The 24,510-nt window shown below is 32.7% G+C and overlaps 2 protein-coding genes across 3 annotated transcripts; both read left to right on the top strand.

Moving 5' to 3' along the window:
• Nucleotides 1-9,009, top strand: LOC127853083 (uncharacterized). Of its 2 annotated transcripts, XM_052387277.1 has the most exons (10): nucleotides 1-29; nucleotides 741-807; nucleotides 1,350-1,412; nucleotides 1,873-1,985; nucleotides 2,309-2,359; nucleotides 2,888-2,974; nucleotides 3,223-3,345; nucleotides 4,751-4,840; nucleotides 8,447-8,564; nucleotides 8,865-9,009. In XM_052387277.1, exons 1-8 carry the CDS (start codon nucleotides 15-17, stop codon nucleotides 4,766-4,768), a joined length of 537 nt encoding a protein of 178 aa, XP_052243237.1. In that variant the 5' UTR covers nucleotides 1-14; the 3' UTR covers nucleotides 4,769-4,840; nucleotides 8,447-8,564; nucleotides 8,865-9,009. The 2 variants fall into 2 exon arrangements, with proteins under 2 accessions (XP_052243237.1, XP_052243238.1); XM_052387278.1 differs by lacking the exon at nucleotides 4,751-4,840.
• Nucleotides 8,832-23,535, top strand: LOC127852665 (protocadherin Fat 3-like). The gene is made up of 20 exons (XM_052386615.1): nucleotides 8,832-8,949; nucleotides 9,510-9,548; nucleotides 10,654-10,769; nucleotides 11,273-11,449; nucleotides 12,010-12,153; nucleotides 12,333-12,494; nucleotides 12,867-13,078; nucleotides 13,320-13,440; nucleotides 13,973-14,043; nucleotides 15,600-15,684; nucleotides 16,784-16,915; nucleotides 17,555-17,732; nucleotides 17,966-18,057; nucleotides 18,334-18,404; nucleotides 19,149-19,205; nucleotides 19,704-19,883; nucleotides 20,473-20,553; nucleotides 20,732-21,241; nucleotides 22,104-22,168; nucleotides 22,603-23,535. The coding sequence occupies exons 1-12, from the start codon at nucleotides 8,832-8,834 to the stop codon at nucleotides 17,642-17,644; spliced, it is 1,467 nt and encodes a 488-aa protein (XP_052242575.1). The 3' UTR covers nucleotides 17,645-17,732; nucleotides 17,966-18,057; nucleotides 18,334-18,404; nucleotides 19,149-19,205; nucleotides 19,704-19,883; nucleotides 20,473-20,553; nucleotides 20,732-21,241; nucleotides 22,104-22,168; nucleotides 22,603-23,535.
• Nucleotides 23,536-24,510: the final 975 nt, after the last annotated feature.

Raw genomic sequence — 24,510 nt, 5'->3', positions numbered from 1 at the left:
GTTGAAGAACTTGAATGACGTTTCGTTCAGTATGGAAACCAACATTTATACATTGACAGTTTTGTGTGTTTGGTCGTTAATGTTTCATAAGAATATTGTTTGGATCTCCATGTTCTTACCTTAATACCTTGAATTGTGTTGATTTTTGTACCTGGACTTGAATCGCATGTGAACAAAAGTTAAACATAATTTGTGTCGTTGGTATTTCTTGTGAATATCGATATTAAAATACACATGTAAACGAACATAGTTTGAAAAGTATGTGGTAACTGCGGTTTTGATTATAAAGTTTGATAAAGTTTTAGTTGCAACATCGCCTTCCCTAAATTATCATCTAGTCATACGTGCTTTTATAAAATCAATGAACAATAATACTTTTAAAAATATATACATTGAACGCAATTTATTTAAACATGCTTTTCAAGACCACCACATGGGTTAATACGGGTTCAATTTTATTTAATAAATCAAGTTGTTAGCTTTTATAACATCACTTTTTTAACTTCTTTTGCAGGACTATCATACTTGTAAACATAATATACTTAAAAGGTTTGTCAGATTAACAGCGACAGTTGAAATTATTAAAGCATGAATATATTTACTTTCTTAGAGTACGTCTATATACTGGTACCTTCTCTAGCGATGACTTGTCGTTGATGCGTTTTATATAAATAATTTTTCAAAGACTATCATCTCAATTACAGTATACAATTTTCATGTATATGATACTTCTTTTTCAGCAAACCATGGTTAGTTTTAATGCAATCGTGGTTGCCATGTCAAGTCTGTTCGTACACATGCCCGAAGGTAAGTTAACGAACTATACAAACTCCTTGAGTACTCCAATATGATTTGGTGCTTTATTGACAATTAAATATTTCCGATAAACAAAAAAACACACGCGAATTTGGCAGTAGTAGTCAAATCTTTATGATCAATTGAAATGCTGTGATAAACTTTAAAGTATAAAATTAAAGTGGATACTGATCTAGAGTAACATAACTTCTATTGCGTAAATATATATTATTATAATATTGCGTATATATATCTGGTTAAACCATGCTACACGTATGTGATAAATGAATACTGATATTCGCAGCAGATACGCCGCGTTACAGCTTAAAACTTTTGTTTGAGTCTTATCGTGTCTCTTTATTGTATAAACTATCTGCAAAACCTTGATCATCCAGAACATAATGTGCAAATCGAATACCGATTATGGACTCGTTCATCGTATGCTGGCATTCTTTATAAAAACAAAAACTGAATATTGATTAATTAATATTCTCTATTATTTGTTACACATTAACTCGCCTAAACATTAAATAAGAATATGACATCTTTTTCAGGAGCAATTTATCATTGTTCAGACATTTTTCACAAGGTTGAGGTCAATGACACAACACCCATTGGTGAGTGACTTCGCATGCGTCAACTAGGAAATGTCTTTTTATTTAAGCTTATAATGTTATGGCGTGTAAACATTGTGCGTATAATTTGCAAAACTTGTATTTTGTGAACATTTTAATAAATAGTTTGTCATACAATAGCGAAATTCTTTTCGATTTATCATTTTTTATCTGTCATTATCTGTCATTAGAAAACGATCGATTTTAAGTTCAGTAGCCCGTATTATTTAATATACTCAAACATTATTTGTATTTGCATACAGGCTTTTTCAAATAAGCATACTTGCTTACCAAATAACTGTCTACTTTTGACTATCTTAGCATTCATTTTCTTGAAACCGATTCTTGATATGTTTACATGAACGTTCTTTTGGTTATATTTACTCAAGACATGAACATTCCATCGCAATAGACATACAGTATACAGTTGTAACTATGCACAATATAATGCCGTACTTTTTAGGGCATGTAGTGGTTACTGCCACTGGAAAAATTACACAGTATAATGGATGCGGAAACTTTTTTGAACTTTCGAACGGGGAACTTGTATTGAAATCAAAGCTAACGACGCTTTGTGTAAGCATACAATTACACAATTAAACTAATCATATATAACTTGTGTAATAGTATGGGAGAAAAAGCAAATAGTACATCCCTAGAAAAGTGATTTCAACCAAGGCCATAAGCGCGCATTGCTATTGAATTGTAAAATATAGTTTAATTAAAAACCGCTTACATATACTATTTTGATTCTAACATGAATGGATAAATATTAAACTGATGATTTCATCATGTAAATTATAATAAAATTATTAACGCTACTTGTGGGGAAGCACACAACTAAACACTGCTCGCAACACTTGTTCACTTGATCTCTTTGTTGTATTTCCATGTTGCAGGCAGACGAATTGCCTGTATGCCGATTCGATACAAGCGACTGTTCGAAGACGGTAGTGTATACAATTTAGAAATAATATTTGTAGATCATAGTCTGTTGTAAAATAATAAACGGTCGGAAGTGTAGATTGGCAGGGTGTAAAGGAAGAAGAGTGCGAAGCACGGCTGATTTGAGTTCACGCATCTAAACGGCTGTTGGTAATATGACAAAGAACTATTACCAACACGCATAATTAAGATGATAATACGGCTTTATACTGAATATTAATTCAAATATGGTTTTTCAACGTACTATTTCTGACGAAGCACCGCGCATATTTTTTATCTAAGGCTGTACCATCGATTACTTGTACTAATTTCCATTAAACTCGTTAATTCGTAGGTATGCGAGTGCATTATCTATATGCACGAAAAGTCGTCTTTTAAAGACAGCCTCAGCGAGTTGACTGTCAGAAATTTTGCATTAAATTATATATAATAGCAAAAAACCAGTTCATGTTGATAGTACATGTTGATAGTATGATCTTAACATTATGTATATTTATGTATATGTATTCATTTGTGTGTTCGTTTTTCTTTAGAATATTCTACTTCTACTGACCATTGTGCAAACCGCATATTACAACATTTCTTACAAAGAAGAAAATTATACAGTATCTATAACAGAGGTAAAACACATTGCGAACACCTTTGCAACTTTAACAACTATGCATTAATCATCCATAATCAAACTTTAAACCCTATGAAAAATGGTATCTAACTTATATTCATTCGAATTTAAGTACCCAGCTAAATTTGTAATTTAGAATACATCAGCACATTATCGCAGTAGTTGTTATTACATTTAATAAATACAAGTCTATATCAAGGGCATAACTTTTATCCTTTCTTATTTTTATGCTCGGTTTATTTGAAGAATACGAAAAATGCAACATTGCTGCAAATCGGTTCCGATAGACTGGGAGTAAATATCGCGATGGGTAACTGTTATAATGGAGATGAAACCTCGTGGGAGCTTCAAAAATCATTCGCACTAAAGGTAAGTTTATTCCAATCAATTAAATGTACTAGTATAGACATTTTCCAATCAAAATAATTATTTAATGAATATATTTGTATAAAAACAACAAATGAAAAACATAATATTGATTGATGCATGTATGTCGTTAAAACAAAAGGAAACGTTGTGTTGAAATAACAATTTAGTATTACTTAGAGTGCATTCATGTATTATTTATACCCAGGTCATGAGTATAACATAAACTTTTATATAACTTCTAAGTGCTTTAAAGGGGCCTTTTCACAGATTTTGGCATGTTTTAAAGTTTGTCATTAAATGCTTTATATTTATAAATGTAAAAAATGGATCTAAAAAGCTCAAGTAAAAAATCAAGAAAATAATTAAAAAAAGGAAAAAAAGTAGACCGCCTCAGGGATCGAACCAGTGACCCCCAGAGTCCTGGAGTAAAAAACAATTAGACCGCTCGGCCATCATGCCAAATATGTGTGAAAAACGTATTTTATAGAACAGAACAGAACTTTATCTCAACTTGTACATAGTACATCGTCTGTCTTAGCCATGTTATATTATACATTTCAAAAGGGCACGTGAAAAAGAAAGTGGGTGTTCAATAATAATAAGTGTACATAACGTATTATATAATACATGACAGTGGTTGGAAACAATCGCAATGTTAAAACATATTGTGACAGGTGGCAATCGATTATCATGCTGTTTATATTTATGTTAAATAAACCAACTTGAGAGTGGATTATCTTACGCATATCATGTGGATGCATATGCTAATAATATTGATAGACAGTGCACATTTATTGTTAATGTCTTCAACAACAATTACAAAAATACACAAATTAAACTATGGCAACAAATTAAACAATCAGGCACGTATATTTCACATCTGTATACGAGTAGATATTAATTATTTCTTAAGTCGGCTAGAGAAATGTGAAAGATGTTTAATAAAGTAGAGACGATACGGATCATTATTATAATAAAAAACACATAATATATATGCATTAAATGCGGAAACACAAGCATGCATGTATATTTCACCTCATGTTGTTGCAGGTACTGGTACTGCATTATGAGGATTATATACATACAACAAACAAGAAATCAGATAAACAAACACACCACAAAACCCTTGGAACATAACATTTCAGCTGATATTTAAACAACATTCAATATTGCTTTCCTAATTATCAGAGCTTCTTTCACACAAAAAGACAACTTAATGAGAACATCTTTATTACATGTACTCATAAGGCTTAAGAATTTAAATACTGATGGCCGTTTGAGATAATAAGATTTTATGTATTTTTTTCCTAATAATTATCTGTATAACATGGGCTGATTAAAATAAAATGATATTCATCTTCAATATCACGTGAGTTACAACAAATACAATATCTTTCTTCCCTAGCTATGCGGTTATTACTAAACCTACCCGTTTGAATTCTTAATGGATGACATGACGTTCTTAATCTACAGAAGTAGAATCTGAGACTTTTGGGTAAGATATCTAGATATATTTCATATTCAAATGATATTTTAAATTCTGTGTACAAAAATAAAACTGGACTTTCAAGTGTGTGAAGCCAATGTTGTTTAAAACAGTCTATGACTCTGCATTTAAACTCAGAGAGAAAAGCATTATTATTAAGGTACTGGTAATTTTCATAAATGTACGCAAATCCATATTCGTTCAGGAGAGTTTTAACACTCGTGACCCAATTTTTCTTCCCACTAATACAATCTTTAAGGGCCTCGTAATACACAACTCTCAATCTAATGTTATCACTGTCTTTGATTTTTAACCAATATTTGATTATTCATATGTATCTGTGAATAAACAGTGGGTATCTGCCCAGATCGCCGGTCAATGCAGGAGAACACGCATTACTTCTTACGCTTAATAATCGTGTATTCTTTCTAATTCTTTGGATTTGGTAAAACCCAAACTTCACATGAATAATTTAAAATTGGCGATACGAATGCATCGAATAGTTGACACAACGTTTTTGGCGAAAGACCAAAGTCGTTGCATTTACAAAATAGAACTTTTAAGGATTTCAAGGCCTTTCCATTAAGATGTTCAATGTTTTTACAATAGTTCCCAGTGTAGTTAAAAACAGTACCTAAATAGTTAAAATCATCAAATGTTTTGATTGGTTGGCTATTATAGGTCCATTTTTCATTTGCTAATAATGCCCAGCGTTTTCGAAAAAAAAACATTATTTTTGTTTTTGTGGTATTTACAGTTAAACCCCATGAACAACAGTATTAAAATAAAAGATCTAAGTGCCTCTGAGTTTCATTAGGAGTTTTACCTATAATAGCCATATCATCAGCGAACAATAACAAAATCAAAGTAAAATCATTAAAACTTAAGCCTGAATCAATATTACACTGCAAATAAAGCTCTAAATCTTCAACAAATAATGAAAACAAAAGTGGTGACATAACCTCCCCTTGTCTCAAACCAACAGCGTAGTTAAATTATTCAGAATAAGTAGAACATGCCTTGACACAAGATTTAACTTTTTGATACATGTCTTTAACAACTCTTAGCAGTTTTCCATCAATACCTGTTTTAAGCATTTTTAACCAAAGTGCATTTCTGTATATAGAATCAAAACATTTCATCATGTCCAAATAGCTTGAACAAGCAGTTTAAAAGTGTAATACCGCGACAATTATTAACATCGTTTTTGTCGCATTTTTTATGAAGTGGTATTATCAGGCCTTCCATCCAGTTTTCTGGGTAGTAACCCGAATTTAGAATCCCGTAAAAAATATCACACAAATGACTAGCAAGAATATAAATACATTCAATGAAATACTCGTTTAATAAGTGGTCGCTGCCTGGAGCTTTATTACGCTTGAGCGATTTAACTGCACTTAGAATTTCACTCACGGTGATAGGCTGGTCAAGTTCAGTATTACAAACAGATACATTATTAAAATCATGATGTACACACAAATATTCTGCTTCGTCATTGTAGCAGTTAGATAAATCATTACTTATATTAGCAAAGTATTCTTGAAACGCATCAATTGAAATATCGGCATAATCGGATTTTTGTTTACTTTTAAAATATTTCCAAAATTCTTTGGGTTTACATCTTTTAAGACGTTCAATATCTTTCATTTTTGTCTAAAACTTTTTTTTTACATTTCCTTACGATTTTCTTATAAGAGGCTCTACGTTGCACTAAAAGTACCCTATTTGCGGTATGATGATCAGAATTAAATAGGCGTAGTGCTTGCAAATACAATACCCGCGCAGAGTTACAGTCATCATTAAACAAATCTGTATTGTTTTAACACAGTTTTTGTTGAGAAAAAAGGCTTGTCATTAACAAAATAGCACCTTGAAAACAATGGAATAGCCACGGATCTAATAATTTCAGAAAAATCATCGTCCGTTTTATTAAAAGATTACCTACAACATATATCAATACTTTGGGTAATAATGTTGAAACGCGGTAAGCACCCTATAATACCCGAACGGAAACGCTCCGCTTTTTTTTCGTTCCATTTATGTTTAATTTCGCACTTAGGATACTCGTTCTGATCAGGCTTTGGGCATAAAAGTGAAAAACGTAATGGTGCGTGGTCACTCCATTCATTAAATGGTTCAATAGTAAAATCATTGACTAGTGCAAAATGACGTTCATTCATTAAAAGATAATCAATAACAGAACAACCGTTATTCGAACAAAACGTGTAGTAACTAGTATTAAATAAACGCCCATTCGCAATACGTAGAGAGGTAGATCTATTAATTTAGTGCCGTGGCTATTCTGAACATTATCGACAGAGGCCTGTACGGGTGTACAATCAGGGTCATAGTCAGAGTCATCAATTGCGTTATTTATACAATCATAAGGGATAAAATCGCATTTATTACCAACTCTACTGTTAAAATCACCACAAAGAACTACACATCCAACACAATTAAAATCAGAAATATCTTGTTCAATAGTATCAAACAAATCAATATTAACCAAATTATTGGCAGGGAATTCTTCACCCCAAATATACGCACCACACAGATATACATCTTCTACAATATTGAAAAAATATGTGATGCAATTTAATCCAAATAATGGTGTCATGATGATTTTTAACTATTTTAATGCCATCCTTCAAATGATCTTTATATAACAAGATAACACCTCCACTATTTCTCCTAGCTTTACGGTTTCATAATTTCCTATAAACGTTATGTGATGTGTACCCATTTAAAGAAATATTTCTATTAGAATTAGTCCACGATTCATATAAAAAGCAAATATCAGAATTAGCAATACTATTAACAAAATGAGCAGATTGCTGTTTCTCCTTCGAGAGTCCATGCACGTTCCACGAGAGAATGGAAAGCTCACCCACAACGTCCCCATAGTTTCTGAACGGTTGACCGTCCACGTACTGGGTGTCATACACCAACAAAGCACATTTGCCCTGATCCCTGGTTTCCTTCATATGTTTGACCAGTTTCCGGCGCTTGTCAGAGACCGCCTTCGGGAATTGCTAAAACATTGAGTAGTTTGTGCCCTTCATTTGCTTCCACTCCTTTCGCATACGTTCGCGGTCCTGAAAATATGTGAACTTTGCCACAATTTTCCTCGTTTTACCGGGAATCGGATGGCTAGGTGATCAATGTACTCGCTCAAACCGTATTCCGTCCACCATATCCTTGGAGAGCTTTAGGGCTGACTTCATATGATCTCTCAGCTTCCGTTCCGACACTTCCGGTGGCTCATTTCCGGTCGCGTTGTTTTATACTTTATATAAGCAATCTTTGTAGTTTCACAAAATTAAACGACAACAACACAACTCTCCGAATTGTTCAATCGTTTCGCGTTGCAACGCTTTATAATTTTTAGGTTTTTAAATCGTCAAAAGATGCATATAATGGCTATATTAGACCATGGTAAATGTTCAGTATTACTGTTTCCTCACAAATATCATAACTAAAACGAAAATTTGCGAATCTGTAACAACTGTTTTCAATTTTGTCAATTTACCAAAACGTGAAAAGATCCCTTTAATTAAAACGTGCTCAGTTGCTTTTGACGTTTTATTTTTTATTTACGCTAACCTTTCGTCATAGTGAATCTGTGCCGTTTTTCTGGAGGGCCTCAAGAAACAGAAATTCCTTATATGCATATGGCAATATCGATTATGAGAAACGCACTGAATATGCCCTGACAATCGAAGGAACTTATGTGGTAAGTTTTATTTTAAGATCGGAATTATTTTGTTCTGAAATGAATAGGCTGCGTAAATGGCGCGTATGATTATTACAAATACACAAATTAAGAGTATATAAATGATCTAGTGATATTTTGATTTAACAAACTGTATGTATAATTTGACCATCTCACGATTGGAAGAATGTCATTGGTTATCTAAGTTGATTAAATTATTGATCATAATTTAGTTAACAATTCAACCTATTTTCACTGTTGGTTGATCAAGATCTTTATGGCAGACACATGCAATCTTGGTACGCTAATTTCTCATTACAGGGTATAAATGGTTCAGCAACAACGACAATCTTTGTGGAAATCATTGACGAAGATGACCAAAATCCAACATTCAACATCAAAAACGGTATTGACTACAGACTGGATATCGCTGAAGGGGTGATGTTACTTATAGATTTGTGTGGAGAACTTAGATTAAAAACAAAAGACGTAATGCTGATGGAAATTTGCCGATCAATTTACAATTGTCAATAACCGCTTATAACGTTACACATCTTGAGCATTTTGTCTACCGCAAACAACAGACCGTTACATTTACTGTAATCATGTATTTTCGCACCTGGTTTGCTTATGTCTATGAAAACCGTGTTTATAATTTAAATGATTTCAAATATATCGTCATGGTGCACACATTGTTGTTACACAACATAAAATTGTTTACTGTTGACTTAATAATATTATTTATGATTGATGTAATAACATTGAAGTACCAATATCAATTCGTAAATATGTGGTCGTTCCGGATGTTTATTGACCACTTCCTATTGACGAATAGTTTTCAACATTTATTGGTTACCAGTTTACATAATTAGATATTGTTCGATAAATTTGTCTTTTTCATGACAACGCGACATTGAATAGACCATACACTACAACGCCGGTTATATCCGCATATGATCAGATAAGATTTCGGCATTAACGCAACCATTAAATACAAACTAAGAAGTGAGTGACACGTTTTTTTTCTCTTCTAAAGAACGCCTTTGTTATGGGGTATGAATTGTTACCATGTTTGTTCGTTTCTTAGTTGGTCTCGTGGCTTATTTGTGTTTCAAATAAGTTCTTCAATTTATATTCTATTTACATTAAACTTCGCACGCCTCATGTAAAGACGACGTGGTAGGGCGTGACGTATTAATTCACGTAAACTCCATTACGGTCATCATAGTTTTTCCGTAGAACAACTTTATTAATTCCAGGTTATAAACCTGAACTTTATTAGTTTCAGGTTATAAACCTGGAACATTCTTTTATATAGAGATATCAGTGAATACACAACTGATATTTCACTGTTTCTAACAGTGAAAAATAAAAGTGAAAATTATCGATAGTTTTCATTGTTTGACCAAAACTTTTTTAAATATCTTTGATTTCCCCATTATCGCCCACAATGTTACCAAGGGCGACTACTCGGCATTGATTGTTTATAAAAACATACGGATAAGCTTCCATTAAACATACATTCAATAAAATTTCGGGACAACCAACGGTAAATTATATTGTCTGGAATGGCGAAAGTACAATCATAATCATTTGTAAGCATAAAATAAAAAGAAAATGTGTTGAATTTGGTGGAATATAGGTTTTATTTCACTCGTGATCATATAAAAAATATAATTTCACTCATGGCTGCGCCACTCGTGAAATGATCATTTTCTATGATCGCTCGTGAATTAAAATCGATATTCCATCAAAGGCAATACATATAATTTATACATTCAACATTAGTATAATTTGCATGGTAAAAACTTGTGTTTTTTTGTTGTAAAATAAGTGGAATAAAACACAAATATATTTGTATATGAATGCATGTTAAAAGTACAACAAGTACCGGTACATGTATGTATCCATCAAGTAGCTGTACATAAAAAACAACGTTTATGGACTTTTGTATACTATAAGAAAAATGTGTATGTAAGCATGTAATTTGCTACGTATGTATGTTATACTTGTCGTGGAAAATAAAATTTGGAACAGAAAAAAGGTTGTATTATAAAGATTATGTTGTTGTTAATAATCTCGTGGTGCAGCTAGAAGTCTTTTGTTACAGCTATTACCCCATCTGCTGGTGCGCGCCTTTTTACTATCGACCCTGACAAAGGGACAGTCAATGTTGCGGAAGTATTGGACTATGAAAAACAATCGAATTACCGACTCATCATCGAGGTAATCGTCGTTGTTCAACAAGGTGGTATTGATGCATTCAATACAGTTATTTTTCAGACAACATAATTATGGTATCCGTTCTATCATTTTGTTTTGTAAAAACAAACCTGCTGTAAATCATTAAACAAATAACATGCTGTGTATGTTTTATGAATTTTGAGAATATGTACTGAGTTTCTTTCATATTTTAAGACTCCGTCATGTTGTATTGAGCATGGCATAAAAACACACCAATGCTCAGTTTTATCAAAAATTATTGAGATTGCATATCAATACAATACGAAATAGTAACACAATAAAAATATTGTTTACTTTTTTTGAGTAATTTTCTCTGAAAGTACATATTTTTATTGTATCGCAAAATTCTTTGAATTCATGTTTTGATAATTCCAAACTATATTTTATTTATACTTTGTAAATTCATGTTGCCTGTTTGCCTGTTAGATTCCCAGAGGTGGACGTTCTTGTGTTAGTGAATATAAAAGTTGCATTTTATTGTTAAGGCTTATCAAGTTGACAACCCACAGTCGCGCACCGCTCAAGCAACTATACACGTAAACGTCATAGACATAGATGATCACAAACCATTTTTCCGACCGGATGTTGACGAGGTGGTGTTATTAAAACATTCAGCCGTTGGTACACACGTGTATAACGTGAAGGCCTTGGATACCGATGCAGTATGTTTATTGTGTTTACGCAACCTTAAAGAAGGCGGCACATAGTAGTCGCACTTTTGTATCGCGTTTTGAATGTCCATAGACTCTCTATTGACACAAATTGATGGATTTCAAGAAACAAAAGAAAATTTGGCAATAAAACTGCTTTTTTTTCAAAGCCATAATTTGATTATTTTGCATGCTGTTTCAACCTTGGCCAAAATTTTACAATCATGAGATCTCGTGTTGTGTGTCACACCTGTCTACCTAACTCTATGTTCAAGGTACCTGCAGGTCAATGATCAAAATTGGTCTTTTTGTCATAAGCGGAGATTTGAGACACAAATCAAATGTGTTTGGTGGGGGATGATTGGCATCTTTTTCCTCTGGACTAATGTTTTGTTATGTGTTGTTTCTCTTATTAATTTACAAATACATGTTTATTTGATTCAAACTTGTGTTTCAAAGTGTTCTCTTCAAATGTATCGACGTCTTATTTTAGGCTTTTATACAGCTCGTGTTCCTACCATGTAATATCAACAATTCTTTGTCGGCGATTTACATTACACCATTTATTTCAGGGCGAAAACGGGTTCATTACCTATCGGATCATTGTCAATACAGAGGCGTTTGAGCTTCTTAAAATTGAAAACATTTCGGCAGAATTGAATGTAAAGGATCCGGCGAAAATTGATAGAGAAAACCAGGAAAACATCACCGTTATTGTTAGTATCAACTGGGTTAATTTTTCCATGTAAAGGATGCAAGTTAAATATTTATAGACTTGGAAACTAAAAGCAACATGAAGATCACTTTTATATGCATGCATTACGGCATAATTGCGTTTCTTCATTTAACATGACATTCATGTACTTATTAATTACTACTTTGTATATTTTTCTAGATTGAACCGTTAACACAACATGGTGAAGCAGGTCAAAACAACCTAACAGTGAACATTCGTCTAGAGGATATCAACGACAACAATCCAGTTTTCGGTTTCCCTGATCTGTCTGAGTTCAGTTTAACGTATGTGAATCAATCTGCTGGAACGTCTATAGGAAAGGTAATACATGCACTAAAGACAATCTCACAAATGTCCATTCTATGCTAATTAAACATTCTGTCAATGAGTTGGAATTCTAAAAATTCCTTATCATAATGCTCGACTATTTGGAACTCTCATTCTTCACCAAAGCTTTGAAGTTCTCAGTATATTGCGTTCCAATATTCTTACAAGGTTCCGTCGTCTACGTCTTGTTTGTGTTTCCCTGTTGATCAATATGAAATTTGGACAGCTTACTAATGTTTCGGTTTGCGTCCTGCTGTTTTTTGTGGTTTTATTTCAAATCGGCATCCTGCAGAATTAATTTTTGTTGAACTAATTTAATCCTCAAGAGTTGTTGATCGTATAGTGACGATTGCTTTAATGAAACAGGTTGAGGCAACTGATAAGGATACTGGCGATAACGCTCTTTTCGACTATGAGATAGTTAACGGGACCATGAACGCAGGGAATTGTAATAACGATAGTCCATTTATTCTCAACAAAACAACCGGGTTTATTGTTATGAGCAGAAGTAATCTCCCATTTGATGGTTACCGATTTGTTGTTCAGACTTGTGACAATCCTTATAATCCTATTGCGAGGTCAGTATAATCAATTGGTTTCTTTTCATTAAAGATAAACATGTCATTTTCAAAAAAAAGTATTCATCAGAACAGTATTCAATTTCATGATGAGAAATGTTTTAAATACAAGATAAACTGCAAAACGCATATACTTAGATGATTTATAGTTTTCATAATAAACAAATATTCACATTTATGTTAAAACAGAATTTTTTTGTTTATTCTACTTATTATTTAATGTAAGAACGTATCGCTTCAGGCGATGCTCAATTACTACGGTTGCGTTTGCTAGGAAAGCCAATGAGACTGTGGATAACCCTCGTCTGGACATAAACGTCACGGAATCAGTTACCATCGATACTTACGTCGCTCAACTGACGGTAAATCTAGAAAAGCGTTGTCCATTGAATTGTTCTAAGTATCTTTAAGTGTTAAATTTCACAGTTTGATTCATCAATATTGCTGCATGATGAGCAACTATAATACATAAGAGCTCAGTTTTTCACTAATTTCTTTTATAAGAATAATACCGTTGCCAATTTACACAAGTTACATGGTTCGCTTCGTGTTGTTAATATTTGTGCATTTATTTTTATCTCACAGTTTTATAGCAATACCATTTGCAGAATATGTTTACTGATGTATATTGACTGATACATTAAATGTACGTTTGCCTGTCTGAAAGTTTCATATAACGTAATTACTTAATGTTTAAATGTTCAGTTAAAACTTACTATTGGTCAAGAATGTTTAAACGCTTTAAACTTGTATTTTACACTTGATCGATAAACAGCAAATTTGGAAAACGAAATACAAACAATAATCAATACAATGATATATTTTATTGTTATAATTACAACATTTTGGACTTTATAAATAAATTAATAAAAATATATATGAATTATGTTACAGTGTGGTGGCACAGGTTTGACGTATAAAGTAATACCCAATATAGCTGCAGTGCCGTTTGGTGTATCTCCCAGGTAGGTCTTGTATTACGTATGATTAATTGTGTTGTGATTTTGGTAAAGATGAGTACTATAGCATTACACCAGCGCTTTTATAGTATGAACATTCTTACAATTTGACAACATGATATTGTTTTTATCATAACTACAAGTTCTTGTATCTGAGGCAAGTGACCGATCGCCATACGTTTAGACAATGACAACAGCACAAACTGGTGATACATACTTCTCAACAATTATAGTAGCTTTATTTGTGCTCTGTTCTGTTCATCTTTAACACCAATAATTTAAAAAAACGGTTACGATGTGTGCTTGGTATATACAAAAGTTGAAATCGGCTGATTCATAGGACAACGTTTGAAGGGTTTCTTATTCTGGTTCGGCCACTTCGAGAAGTCATTCTGAATTATTATGTACTTAATAATAAGAAACACGTGAATGATTCTTAAACGTTATTCAGACATATAGTCAACTATTGGGTGCTAAGTTGTGAAAATGAAGCTGTAACCTCAATCCATATTATTTCTATACTTAATGAATCACTTTAAATCATCTGGCAAATTACATATAATGTGCTTCATAAGATTAATAAATTGTGCCTTTGAAACGTACGGCTAAGATAACATGTTTCAAGCATTAAATATTTGAGTATTGTTTCAAATCTGTATACAAATTAGACTCATACGAGTGCATTTGAGATTTATTTGAACATTATCGAGATATGAAATGTTAATGTAGCGAGATAACATAATGTGAAATGAAATAGAATAAACAATGTTACTATTAATTATCAAACCTCGCACATTTGCATTTTGCAGTATGTATATGAGTGTACTATATATATATATATATATATATATATATATATATATATATATATATATATATATATATATATATATATATATATATATATATATATGTATATAAAAGCGACGGTATTTTATTAATTACACAAATCTTAATACTTGATACATTTTAGATATATACATATATCTAAAATGTATCAAGTATTAAGATTTGTTTAATTAATAAAATACCGTCGCTTTTAAATATCCAGTATATGTAAGCTTAATTTGCTTGTTAATTTGAATCATTTAAGTATCGTCTGTTCATTTTTGTGAGCTTATTTATTACTAAATTTCATTTGATTATAGTATAAAAAAATGCAGAGACAGAACAAAGTCGTTAATAAACTTCACTTACGAAAACACATTAACGACTCGGCTTGCCTGTACAATAAACAAAAACTGAATTATAAGATCGCAAACGAATAAAAAATAAAAAGAACGTCTGCATTATTATTGATAAAAAATCAATGCATCATTCTGATGCTTTGCTATGCAATCACCCTAGCTAAAGCCCCCTTGAGACTAGCTCCTGTGCAGCATAGCTAAAATTGTGCTTGTTTGTAAGATAAACAACGATAACGATACTAATACACGAATTATTTAACTTTAACTACTAACACTGGCCTATTATTTTTAGTTAGGTCTTTCAAAGAAGAGCATGCACTGTCATTACTAACATTATTACGTATATGACGTTGTATTGACTTTTGTGTGTTTTAGCGGAATTTTGAAGACGACTGGAGTTTTAGACAGGGAAAACATTTCGACGTATGAATTTCTGGTGCAAGCCTACCAGTATGGGCAGGTTGGTAATCACTGATCACATGCTGTTATCGTGTTCTGCTTGTAGCACATACATACCGGATACGAATATCTATCCCTTGTGTATCAGCACTTTGTGATCAATTTCATTTGCTTCCTACTCTCTGAGCGACAAACCACATGACGTAATTGGGTTAAATGACGTGACGTTATTGATTTATACAAAAAATAACAAAGGCTCGCCTACAAACTTAAAGAGGCCTTTTCACAGATTTTGCATGTTTTGAAGTTTTTCATTAAATGCTTTATATTGATAATTGTAAACATTGGAAATAAAAAGCTCCAGAAAGAATCGATCATAAAATTTTCAAAAATAAAAAAAGTAACCCTCAACTGGGCTCGAACCACTGACCCCTGGAGTCCTAGAGTTAAAGTGTGTACCATTTAGACCACTCGGCCATCCGCGCTCACAAACGTAGACAGTATTGTATACTTTATATAAGCAATCCTCGTAGTTTCACAAAATATAACGACAACAGCAGAACTCTCCAAATTATTCAATCGTTTCGCGTTTCAACTTTCAGGTTTTTAAATCGTCAAAAGATGCATATATTGGCTATTTTATAGCATGGTAAATGTTCAGTATTACTGTTTCCTCACAAATTCCATAACTAAAACAAAAAATTTCGATTCTGAAACAACTTTTTTTAATTTTATTAATTTCCCAAAACGTGAAAAGGCCCCTTTAATTCATGAAATCTTTTAACAAAAGGATTGCAATGACAGTGGGTGTCAGAACATTAGCACGATCCTCTTTTTGCATATTGTGAAACATAATCTTTATAATTTGGTTAATGCGATACAGTTATGGTTTTGACAACTTTAGTGCACGTAAGTCTATAAAATCGCGTTTTTTTTTTCGTTTGTCTATTCAATAAATAGAACCATAGACGATAATCTATTTTATGTGTATTATGCATTATTCATTTACAAATTATTAATCTGAGGTGAGATATGATAACTTCCTGGGGTACTTTTTTAACATACACTGTCATTATTGTAACGACATTTTTCCAAAACGTTTTGTCCGTTTTCTAGTGTTAATTATAGAGGAATACAACAATATTTTAACTCTGGTGTAGGTCAAATGCAACTTCAACATTAGTATAAACATCCTTGATGTGAACGACAATGCTCCTGAATTTCACCCTGATATTTACATACTGTACTTTGGAAACCCCACAGAAAAGGGACTAATCGTCGGAACAGTTCTTGTAAGTATGGTGGAACATTTTGTTTTAAAGCTCATTGTTTTAATAATACTTGTTTCCATTATGTGAGGATTTCAATTTGTGTTTTAATCTTCATTTACTATTGCGAGTATGAAATAATGTTTCATGCATAATGTTGTCATTGCATTTAAATGAGAACAATCCACCTTTTCACAAAAACATCGTTTGTTGCTCTTAAAACGTACTTTTGCAAAAGGCGGTAGAGCGAAAATCTAGACAAAACCAAATATTGATTAACGTACATTTAAGTTGATTATTCTTAACACAGTCATAGAAATAAAGTATAAATAATATCGCAATTTTCTTTCATACACATATTTTTTAACACAATCGGTTTGTCGTAAAAGTATTGATCGTAAGCGTTAAGCCACTGATTTATTGATATACATTAAGGAAAGGTAATATTACTCATAAGCACTCGTTGGCAGCGTTAAGCTACATAAGACAATAATCATGCAATACAAGATGTTTGTATGCGCCTGGCCTGTTTATTAATACATGAATTATTTATTTTTACAAATGATGTTTTCTGTAGATTAGATAGATCATTTTAAAAGTATTTTCATTTTTTTGTGCCATCATGTTAAAAATGTGATTTTATTGTGAGAATTGTCGAAACAGGATTTGCTTTCTCTATGTTCGTGTTTTGCTGTTATTGAGCGGTCATTCGTACTTTATCAACGGTTCATCCGGGGAAATCAGTCTTGTTAATCAAGACCATGTCAGAGATATTGAGCAACTTGATGTCATCGCGGCAGACCAAGGAATTCCACGATACAAGGCTTCGGCTGTTGTTTATGTAAGCAATCTTCAGTTCACGATCACTTGCCTTATTCGTTTAAGATCAAATTCAATGGTCCTCTAGTCATAAACTGTTCTATTAAATGACCTCTATATAAATACTGGTAACCTCATATTGACATTTTCCGATTACTAGTACATTCTCACAGACGTAAAATTTTATTAAAAATAGGTTGACAAACAGTTCGGTAAGGTAGTTATATTCATAATGTATCACAAAACAATTTCAAGGTCATTAGCGGAGATGGTGCTATTAGCTCAGTTCCACTGAACACGCCGCTGCAAAAAGGTCAGATAACAAACAAGCAAGAAATATTTGAAAGGTAAAAAGGACCTGTATAAAAATAAGCATCATTTTATCAATGTACTTGACATAATGTGGATAATGATATTGTTGGGAAAAGTAATGGTAACATATTTGCGTTGACGATTAAGTAAGATTATACACAAACAATGTAAGGTTAGAAATATGGTTAAATGCAGTAAATCATAATACTCGTTTAGTAGCACGATAAACTGATAAGGAATAGTATGAAAGCCGACGCCATAAATAAAAGTTGGTATTGTTTATACCAAAGTATTTCATTTTTGTTTTTCAGGGGAATTTCAGAGATTTTAAACCAGAGCGTTGTCATTTTACATGTGGATGCCTACGAAAAGTCTACGCACAGTTGAGTAACCTTCTCTGTTATCAAATCAATTATGTACTTGTTTTATCCACTTTCTTACCCATCTGATTATTTTTTGTACCAGCGAAAAAGACCTTTAAATTGTGAAACCTTTTCTTTTCAGTCGAAATGGTTAAGATCCGACTTATTCTACTATTCTGAATCTGAATCAGTCATATTTCATAAGCAAGAACCTTTAAGATCGCAACATTTATAAGTCATGAAGCAGCAACTGGACTTCCGTTTGCGTAAATAATTTGTAGTCAGTGAATTGACAAATATTGTGTTAAACCTATAAGAATCTTTAGGATTGCAATATCAATGAGTGCTGAAACAACAACTGGACTTCCGTTTTCTTAAATAATACTTGCTGTCCGTGAATTGACTCAAATAAATATTGTGTTAAAAATAATAGAACCTTTAAGATCGCAATGCTAACGAGTACTGAAACAACAAGTTTACTCCCATTTGCTTTAATAATATTTGCTGTCTGTGAATTATGTATTAAATTATGTATTAAACCTTTAAACTAACAATATCTATTCAGTCGTAAAGAATGTTAAAGCATGAAATCCAATTCATTTTTGAAAACAAGTTCAGTTCAGAATGACTTTTTATTTATATTGAAGAAGCGTTAATGCATAGCGGATGTTGTGCCTTTAAATTGGTTGTATCATCATTTTGTTCTTCCACTGTATTGGATAATTATTTTACGATTTGTCACGATTGTCTCTTGTGTTTTCTAGATCCAGAATCTTCATCACTCCTACAGAGAAGTCCGTTGAAACCAGCACACTTGTCAGGTAAGCAGACATGTCGTTTATGTCATTGTGTGCGTGTTAAACTAACAAATGATGTCAGATTGTTAATATCATATGCGATTGGCTATCGTATTTGCGTCATAAGGCGGTGTGGTTTCACTTATTAAACGTGTGGGTCATATTGGGAAAAACTCGCCGTGGCGTAATGGATATGGTGTTCGAATATCAATCGGGAGGTCACGGGTTAGATCCCGATTGTGGTATTATACTTTCGATCTACCTCAAAGACACCAAATACTGGTTCTACCTAGGGTCCAAGACTCCTTGTATAGTCAAAGCGCGTCGATGCTCCATAGGAGCCGTATCTTAAATGTTACAGAAGAAAAAGAAAAAAATATTACAAACGATTTGCATGGAGTTTATCCTGAAGCAATGACATTATTTTACTCCTATATCTAGTTTTAAACGAATAATATCGTTTTGTTAATAACGTTATAAAACAGAGATGGGTGCTAGAATGTGATTTGATATATTTTTCAGACAGGTGTATAATAACTACGAAGAGATACGGACATTATTCTATTCTGCACTCGAGTGTGCGGACACCAAAAATTCCGATTCGGACCTGGGGGCACGAGAGATAGGTCTCATCGTTATGGCGGTTGCTATTCTGGTTGGAACGAGTATCGCGATGGTCTTGATTAGCAGGCAGTATAACAGGTATGAGATTGTTATTCTGATCGGTCGTTGAAAGAAGAGTTAGATTCAAACCGATACTAATTTGAAACTGACCATTTGCAAAACTGTTTGAAAACATCCTTCTGGTGGTAGTCGAATCTTGAATGGGTTACTGTTTAAAGGTATACAGAATATTATATTAATAACTTAAACGTGTCTACACTTGAGCTGTACGAAGACAATAATCAAATATTGAAATATTGCGTTGTAATTCGAATGTTTCTTTGCCGGTTGCGTAGACATGTGTTTTTTTCGGTCGTGACATGAGGATATAATTACCTTTGAAAAAATCAGGCATTATAAAGAGATAACCCAGTACGACATATCAATTACAAATGTTATGCCTGAAATGAGACAGGAATACGTGTGTTATTATGATTATTAAATATAACTATTTATTTGCACAAAACTAACTGAAAGTGCTTTGTTAAGAAAGACAAATTCACATTTCGTCCTATTTTTACGTGACGACTTTGCTTCGTTCACTTTGCTTAAACTTTGCAAAACGTTGTGACTCTTGGAATTCTTCTGAATGTCATGCGTAAATTGTGAAATATTTATTTCTTGGCAGCCACAAAAGATACAAAAACGATATGAAACGCTGACTAAGGACAATTCGCCTGAAAGCGAGTCTTGATCAGCGAACACAAACGTACAAACTTTAGTCATTTTAGTTCCGACCATGTTTTACAATGAAATTAAAATATATTGTTCCATATACATGGTGTTATCCGATAAATTGGTTTAAGGTTGTTGCGTAATAACAATATACTCGTTTATATTTATAAGTTGTTTCTATGAACATCATTGAACTAAAAATACTTATGCAGGACAAAACAAACTTTGAGACCAGTAACGGTGATGTGGAAGCAAAAGTTGAAGACATCAAGTCGGAAACGGAGGTTATGAAAAGTCTTGATCAGCGTTTATGTACCGAGGACAATGAGCGTCAAACGTGTTTTAATTCTGAAGATATGCCTGATGAAGCAATCGAACGCAATCGTGAAACACCTGTTTGTAGTGATCACGTTTCTTACGCAGAAATGAACAAAACGAAAAGTTATGGCAGCAACGTCCTTGGAAATACTGAAACGCAATCTGATTGCATTGCTGAGCCTTTGCTTGAAGAACCTAACCCTGACTACGATACCAAAAAAAATGTGTGTTTTAGCGAGCCACTGAAGGTAACGGATGAAGCGAAATACATTCGAGAGGGTGACGATACGTCAAATATGGAATCGAATGAGAATGGTTACGATGAAAAGGGCCAACTATCTATCAAAGGAGATGAGTTAGAAAACAACGAAATGCATAATAAATACAACCCGACGAAAGACTTAGTTAGTTAGTTAGTTTTATTTGTGTATACATGTCAAGCATTTTACAGTTCAATATAATCAATGCATTACAATATCGTAACATGTTAAGTACAAATACAAATACTACGATATAGTTAACAGTGTAACTTCAAGTGTAAATGGTGCCTTTTATCACAGATCTAACCTATATAACAACATGATGTATACACAGGATAACCCGTAAAGCCTAGACATGTAAACATGAATACGCTTATTTCCAACGGGGTCCCTGGATTTTGTTAAACAGGTCTTATAAGTGACTATAAATATATAGTTTGTATCAGTTCTTAAGATAAAAACGACATGATCTTTTAATTATTTCTTTTACATATTAAAAAGTAAGACTTTCAAACGTTGACATGATAATACACAGACACATACAAATTAGCATAAAAAACAAGCAATTTCATAAAATAAAACAAATCTAAAAGTAAAAATACATGGAATTCTCGTCTTCTTTCATTTCATTTAATAGATGTTTCTTAACAAGTTTCTTAATTGTAAATTTCGATTTGATGGACTTTATATTATCAGGTAATGAATTCCAATCCTTAATACCGTTGTAGTAAAATTAGGAACTAGTAAAGCCATCAACTTGAGGTACATAAAAATTTAATCTTGATCTATTCCCATATTGATGGACATCTATACATTTGACAAAATTGTCTTTCATATAGCTCGGACATTTATTGTACAAAATCTTATGGATATGGTTAAGTCGAAGTTGCTTGTATCTTTGCTCAATGTTCAATAAACCAAGATCTTCAAAATTCGATACACCAAGTGATGTTCTCTTATGGGAATTGCTAATAAAACGAACCATTTTATTTTGGACTATTTGTAGCTTGTGCTTGAGCTGTTTCGTGAGCCCACAATACCACGAAGAGGATGCATAATCTAAATGGCATTGTATTAAAGAATTACATAAACTTATTCTAAGACTTTAATTTAAGAAAGCACTTTGTCTTTATAAAATTTTAAGTCTAGAGTTAACCTTCTTGACGATATGATTTACAATAGAAATACCAGACAAATCAGCATCCAAAATCGAACCAAGCTATTTTACATGCGACTGAGATTTTATAACATGATCATTACATTGTATAATAAAATTGTCCACCTTAGTGAGTTTACGTTTCGAACCAAAAAGAATACACTCTGTTTTGCCTAGATGGAGGGATAGCTTATTGTCTATTAACCACTTACTACAGGACTCGAACTCTCTGCATAAAACTTGACTAATGATACTAGGATCTTTATGTGAATACAAAATTGCACTATCATCAGCATAGAGTATTAGTTTACAATTGGATGATATGCTTGTTTTCATATCATTAATGTAGGTCAAAAACAAGAGTGGACCCAGTATACTCCATTGGGGGACACCACACACAACCGATTCGAAATCCGATTTAGCGGCATTAACATGCACAGACTGCGTCCTATCAGTTAGGTACGAGCAAAACCACTCCACAGACTCCACTCCCATCGCACAAAGCTTTTGACAGACGTTTATGAAGGAGCATATGAACACGTAATGATTTGACGATTACCAAGTCCTGACACAGAAGTAGATGAAATTGGGTTCCCTTCGCAGGACATTACATATGACAACAACAGCCAAGAGTACTTTGCTTCAGAAGTATCAACACACTTTTAGATATAATCACATGTGTAGATAAGTATATGCGATGTTGATGCAGTTTTTTACGGAACAGTTTGTTGACAGATACATGTTCAGCAGTATCATGATTTCGTGTTATCATAGCATTTAATTCACCGACCATATTTAAACAGTTGTTACTATTTAATGAAATATTTAGTTATTTAGATTTACCTATTTGGATTGGAGGCATTAAGGCATTGTTTTGTTTACAACGAGTCTTTAGCAGTCAATATATTTGTATCTACATGTTTCATATCGAGTGTTTATCATGATAATATAAATTTTCTCACAAAAGTCTTTATATAATATAGCAACAGTCCATGATATGTCTACTCTTCACAATTTAGTGTGTGGTGTGCTGTTATTTTATAAATTAACATGTAGTGTTCAAATTGCACATGTTTGTTAAATAAACACAAACACAGATGAAAAGTACTCGTCACATCAGCTAGATATATATCGTTAGTTTTGTATAAAAATTATCGTGATAACGGTTATACGAATTTCCATTTCATTGACCTTGTTAATTCATGCGCATCAGTTTTACATCTTAAATTATTGTTATTAATAGTATTGTCTCGTTTTCTAAATAAACATTCACATGATGGTATTTTAAAACTACATTTACGTAGTGTTCTGAGCAGCAATATTATGAGAACATGAAAACGAATATAGGAGCTTAAGAGATAAGAATACAACTTTTATGTGTTTTCGTGTTTAATAAACAATGCTCTCGCTTTCGTTTTAAACCTGGTTTAAATTACTTTTTTTACCAGTATATGAACAATTAGTACCCTCTATCACAATTTGGAAGATTCATTCTTAGAATAATAATTATTTTTGTTGTCTTTTATCTGGTGAAAATAATGCTTTAAATAGATAACACACATGTCAGTATATATATATTAAAAGAACATATTTACGAATCGTCTTTACAAAAAGAGCATTGATCTGATACGAAGTGTTTTTGGTTGGTCAATTCTTTTTCATGTGTTGAATAACTAAAACAAACGGTAAAAAAATCGCATCTTTTAATAACAACGACGGTAGTAGACACATTCGCAGATGACGCAGGTAATTTGTCGGCAGAAGCTCATTGTGTCTCCGTGCGAATACCATATACGAAGATATTTGGTTAGCAAAATGTGTACAGGAACATTTTTGTATTCACTATTTTCTTGATATACAGACATTACAGACGCTAGAGACACAACAGAACTAGAGAGTCCAGAAAGTAGCACCATGAAGTCGGGATTTTTTTAGATCAAATCGCTGTCTGTTTTTTATATTATGGTGAACAACTTCCTTACGTTAAAGTGCTCAACCGCCGACCTCGAAACAAACTTTTAGCCGCATAAGTTTGTTCTGGTATAAATGATTTTTTGATAAAACTATGACATTTGGTCACAGTGATCAAAGGTAGATAATCTACTACTCTGATAGAATTATTGGAAATTCAACCTGGTTACACACTTCCGCCCTTTATTGAATTACGTCCCGTCATTGCCATGTAATGATTAAAAATTTAGTCAAAAGTACATACATGTATTACTACTACTTATATTACTACTGCTACTACTGCTAC

This window comes from Dreissena polymorpha, chromosome 12, assembly GCF_020536995.1.
Source record: "Dreissena polymorpha isolate Duluth1 chromosome 12, UMN_Dpol_1.0, whole genome shotgun sequence".
Classification (NCBI taxonomy): Eukaryota; Metazoa; Mollusca; class Bivalvia; order Myida; family Dreissenidae; genus Dreissena; species Dreissena polymorpha.
This window is presented reverse-complemented; position numbering and strand designations above follow the sequence as displayed.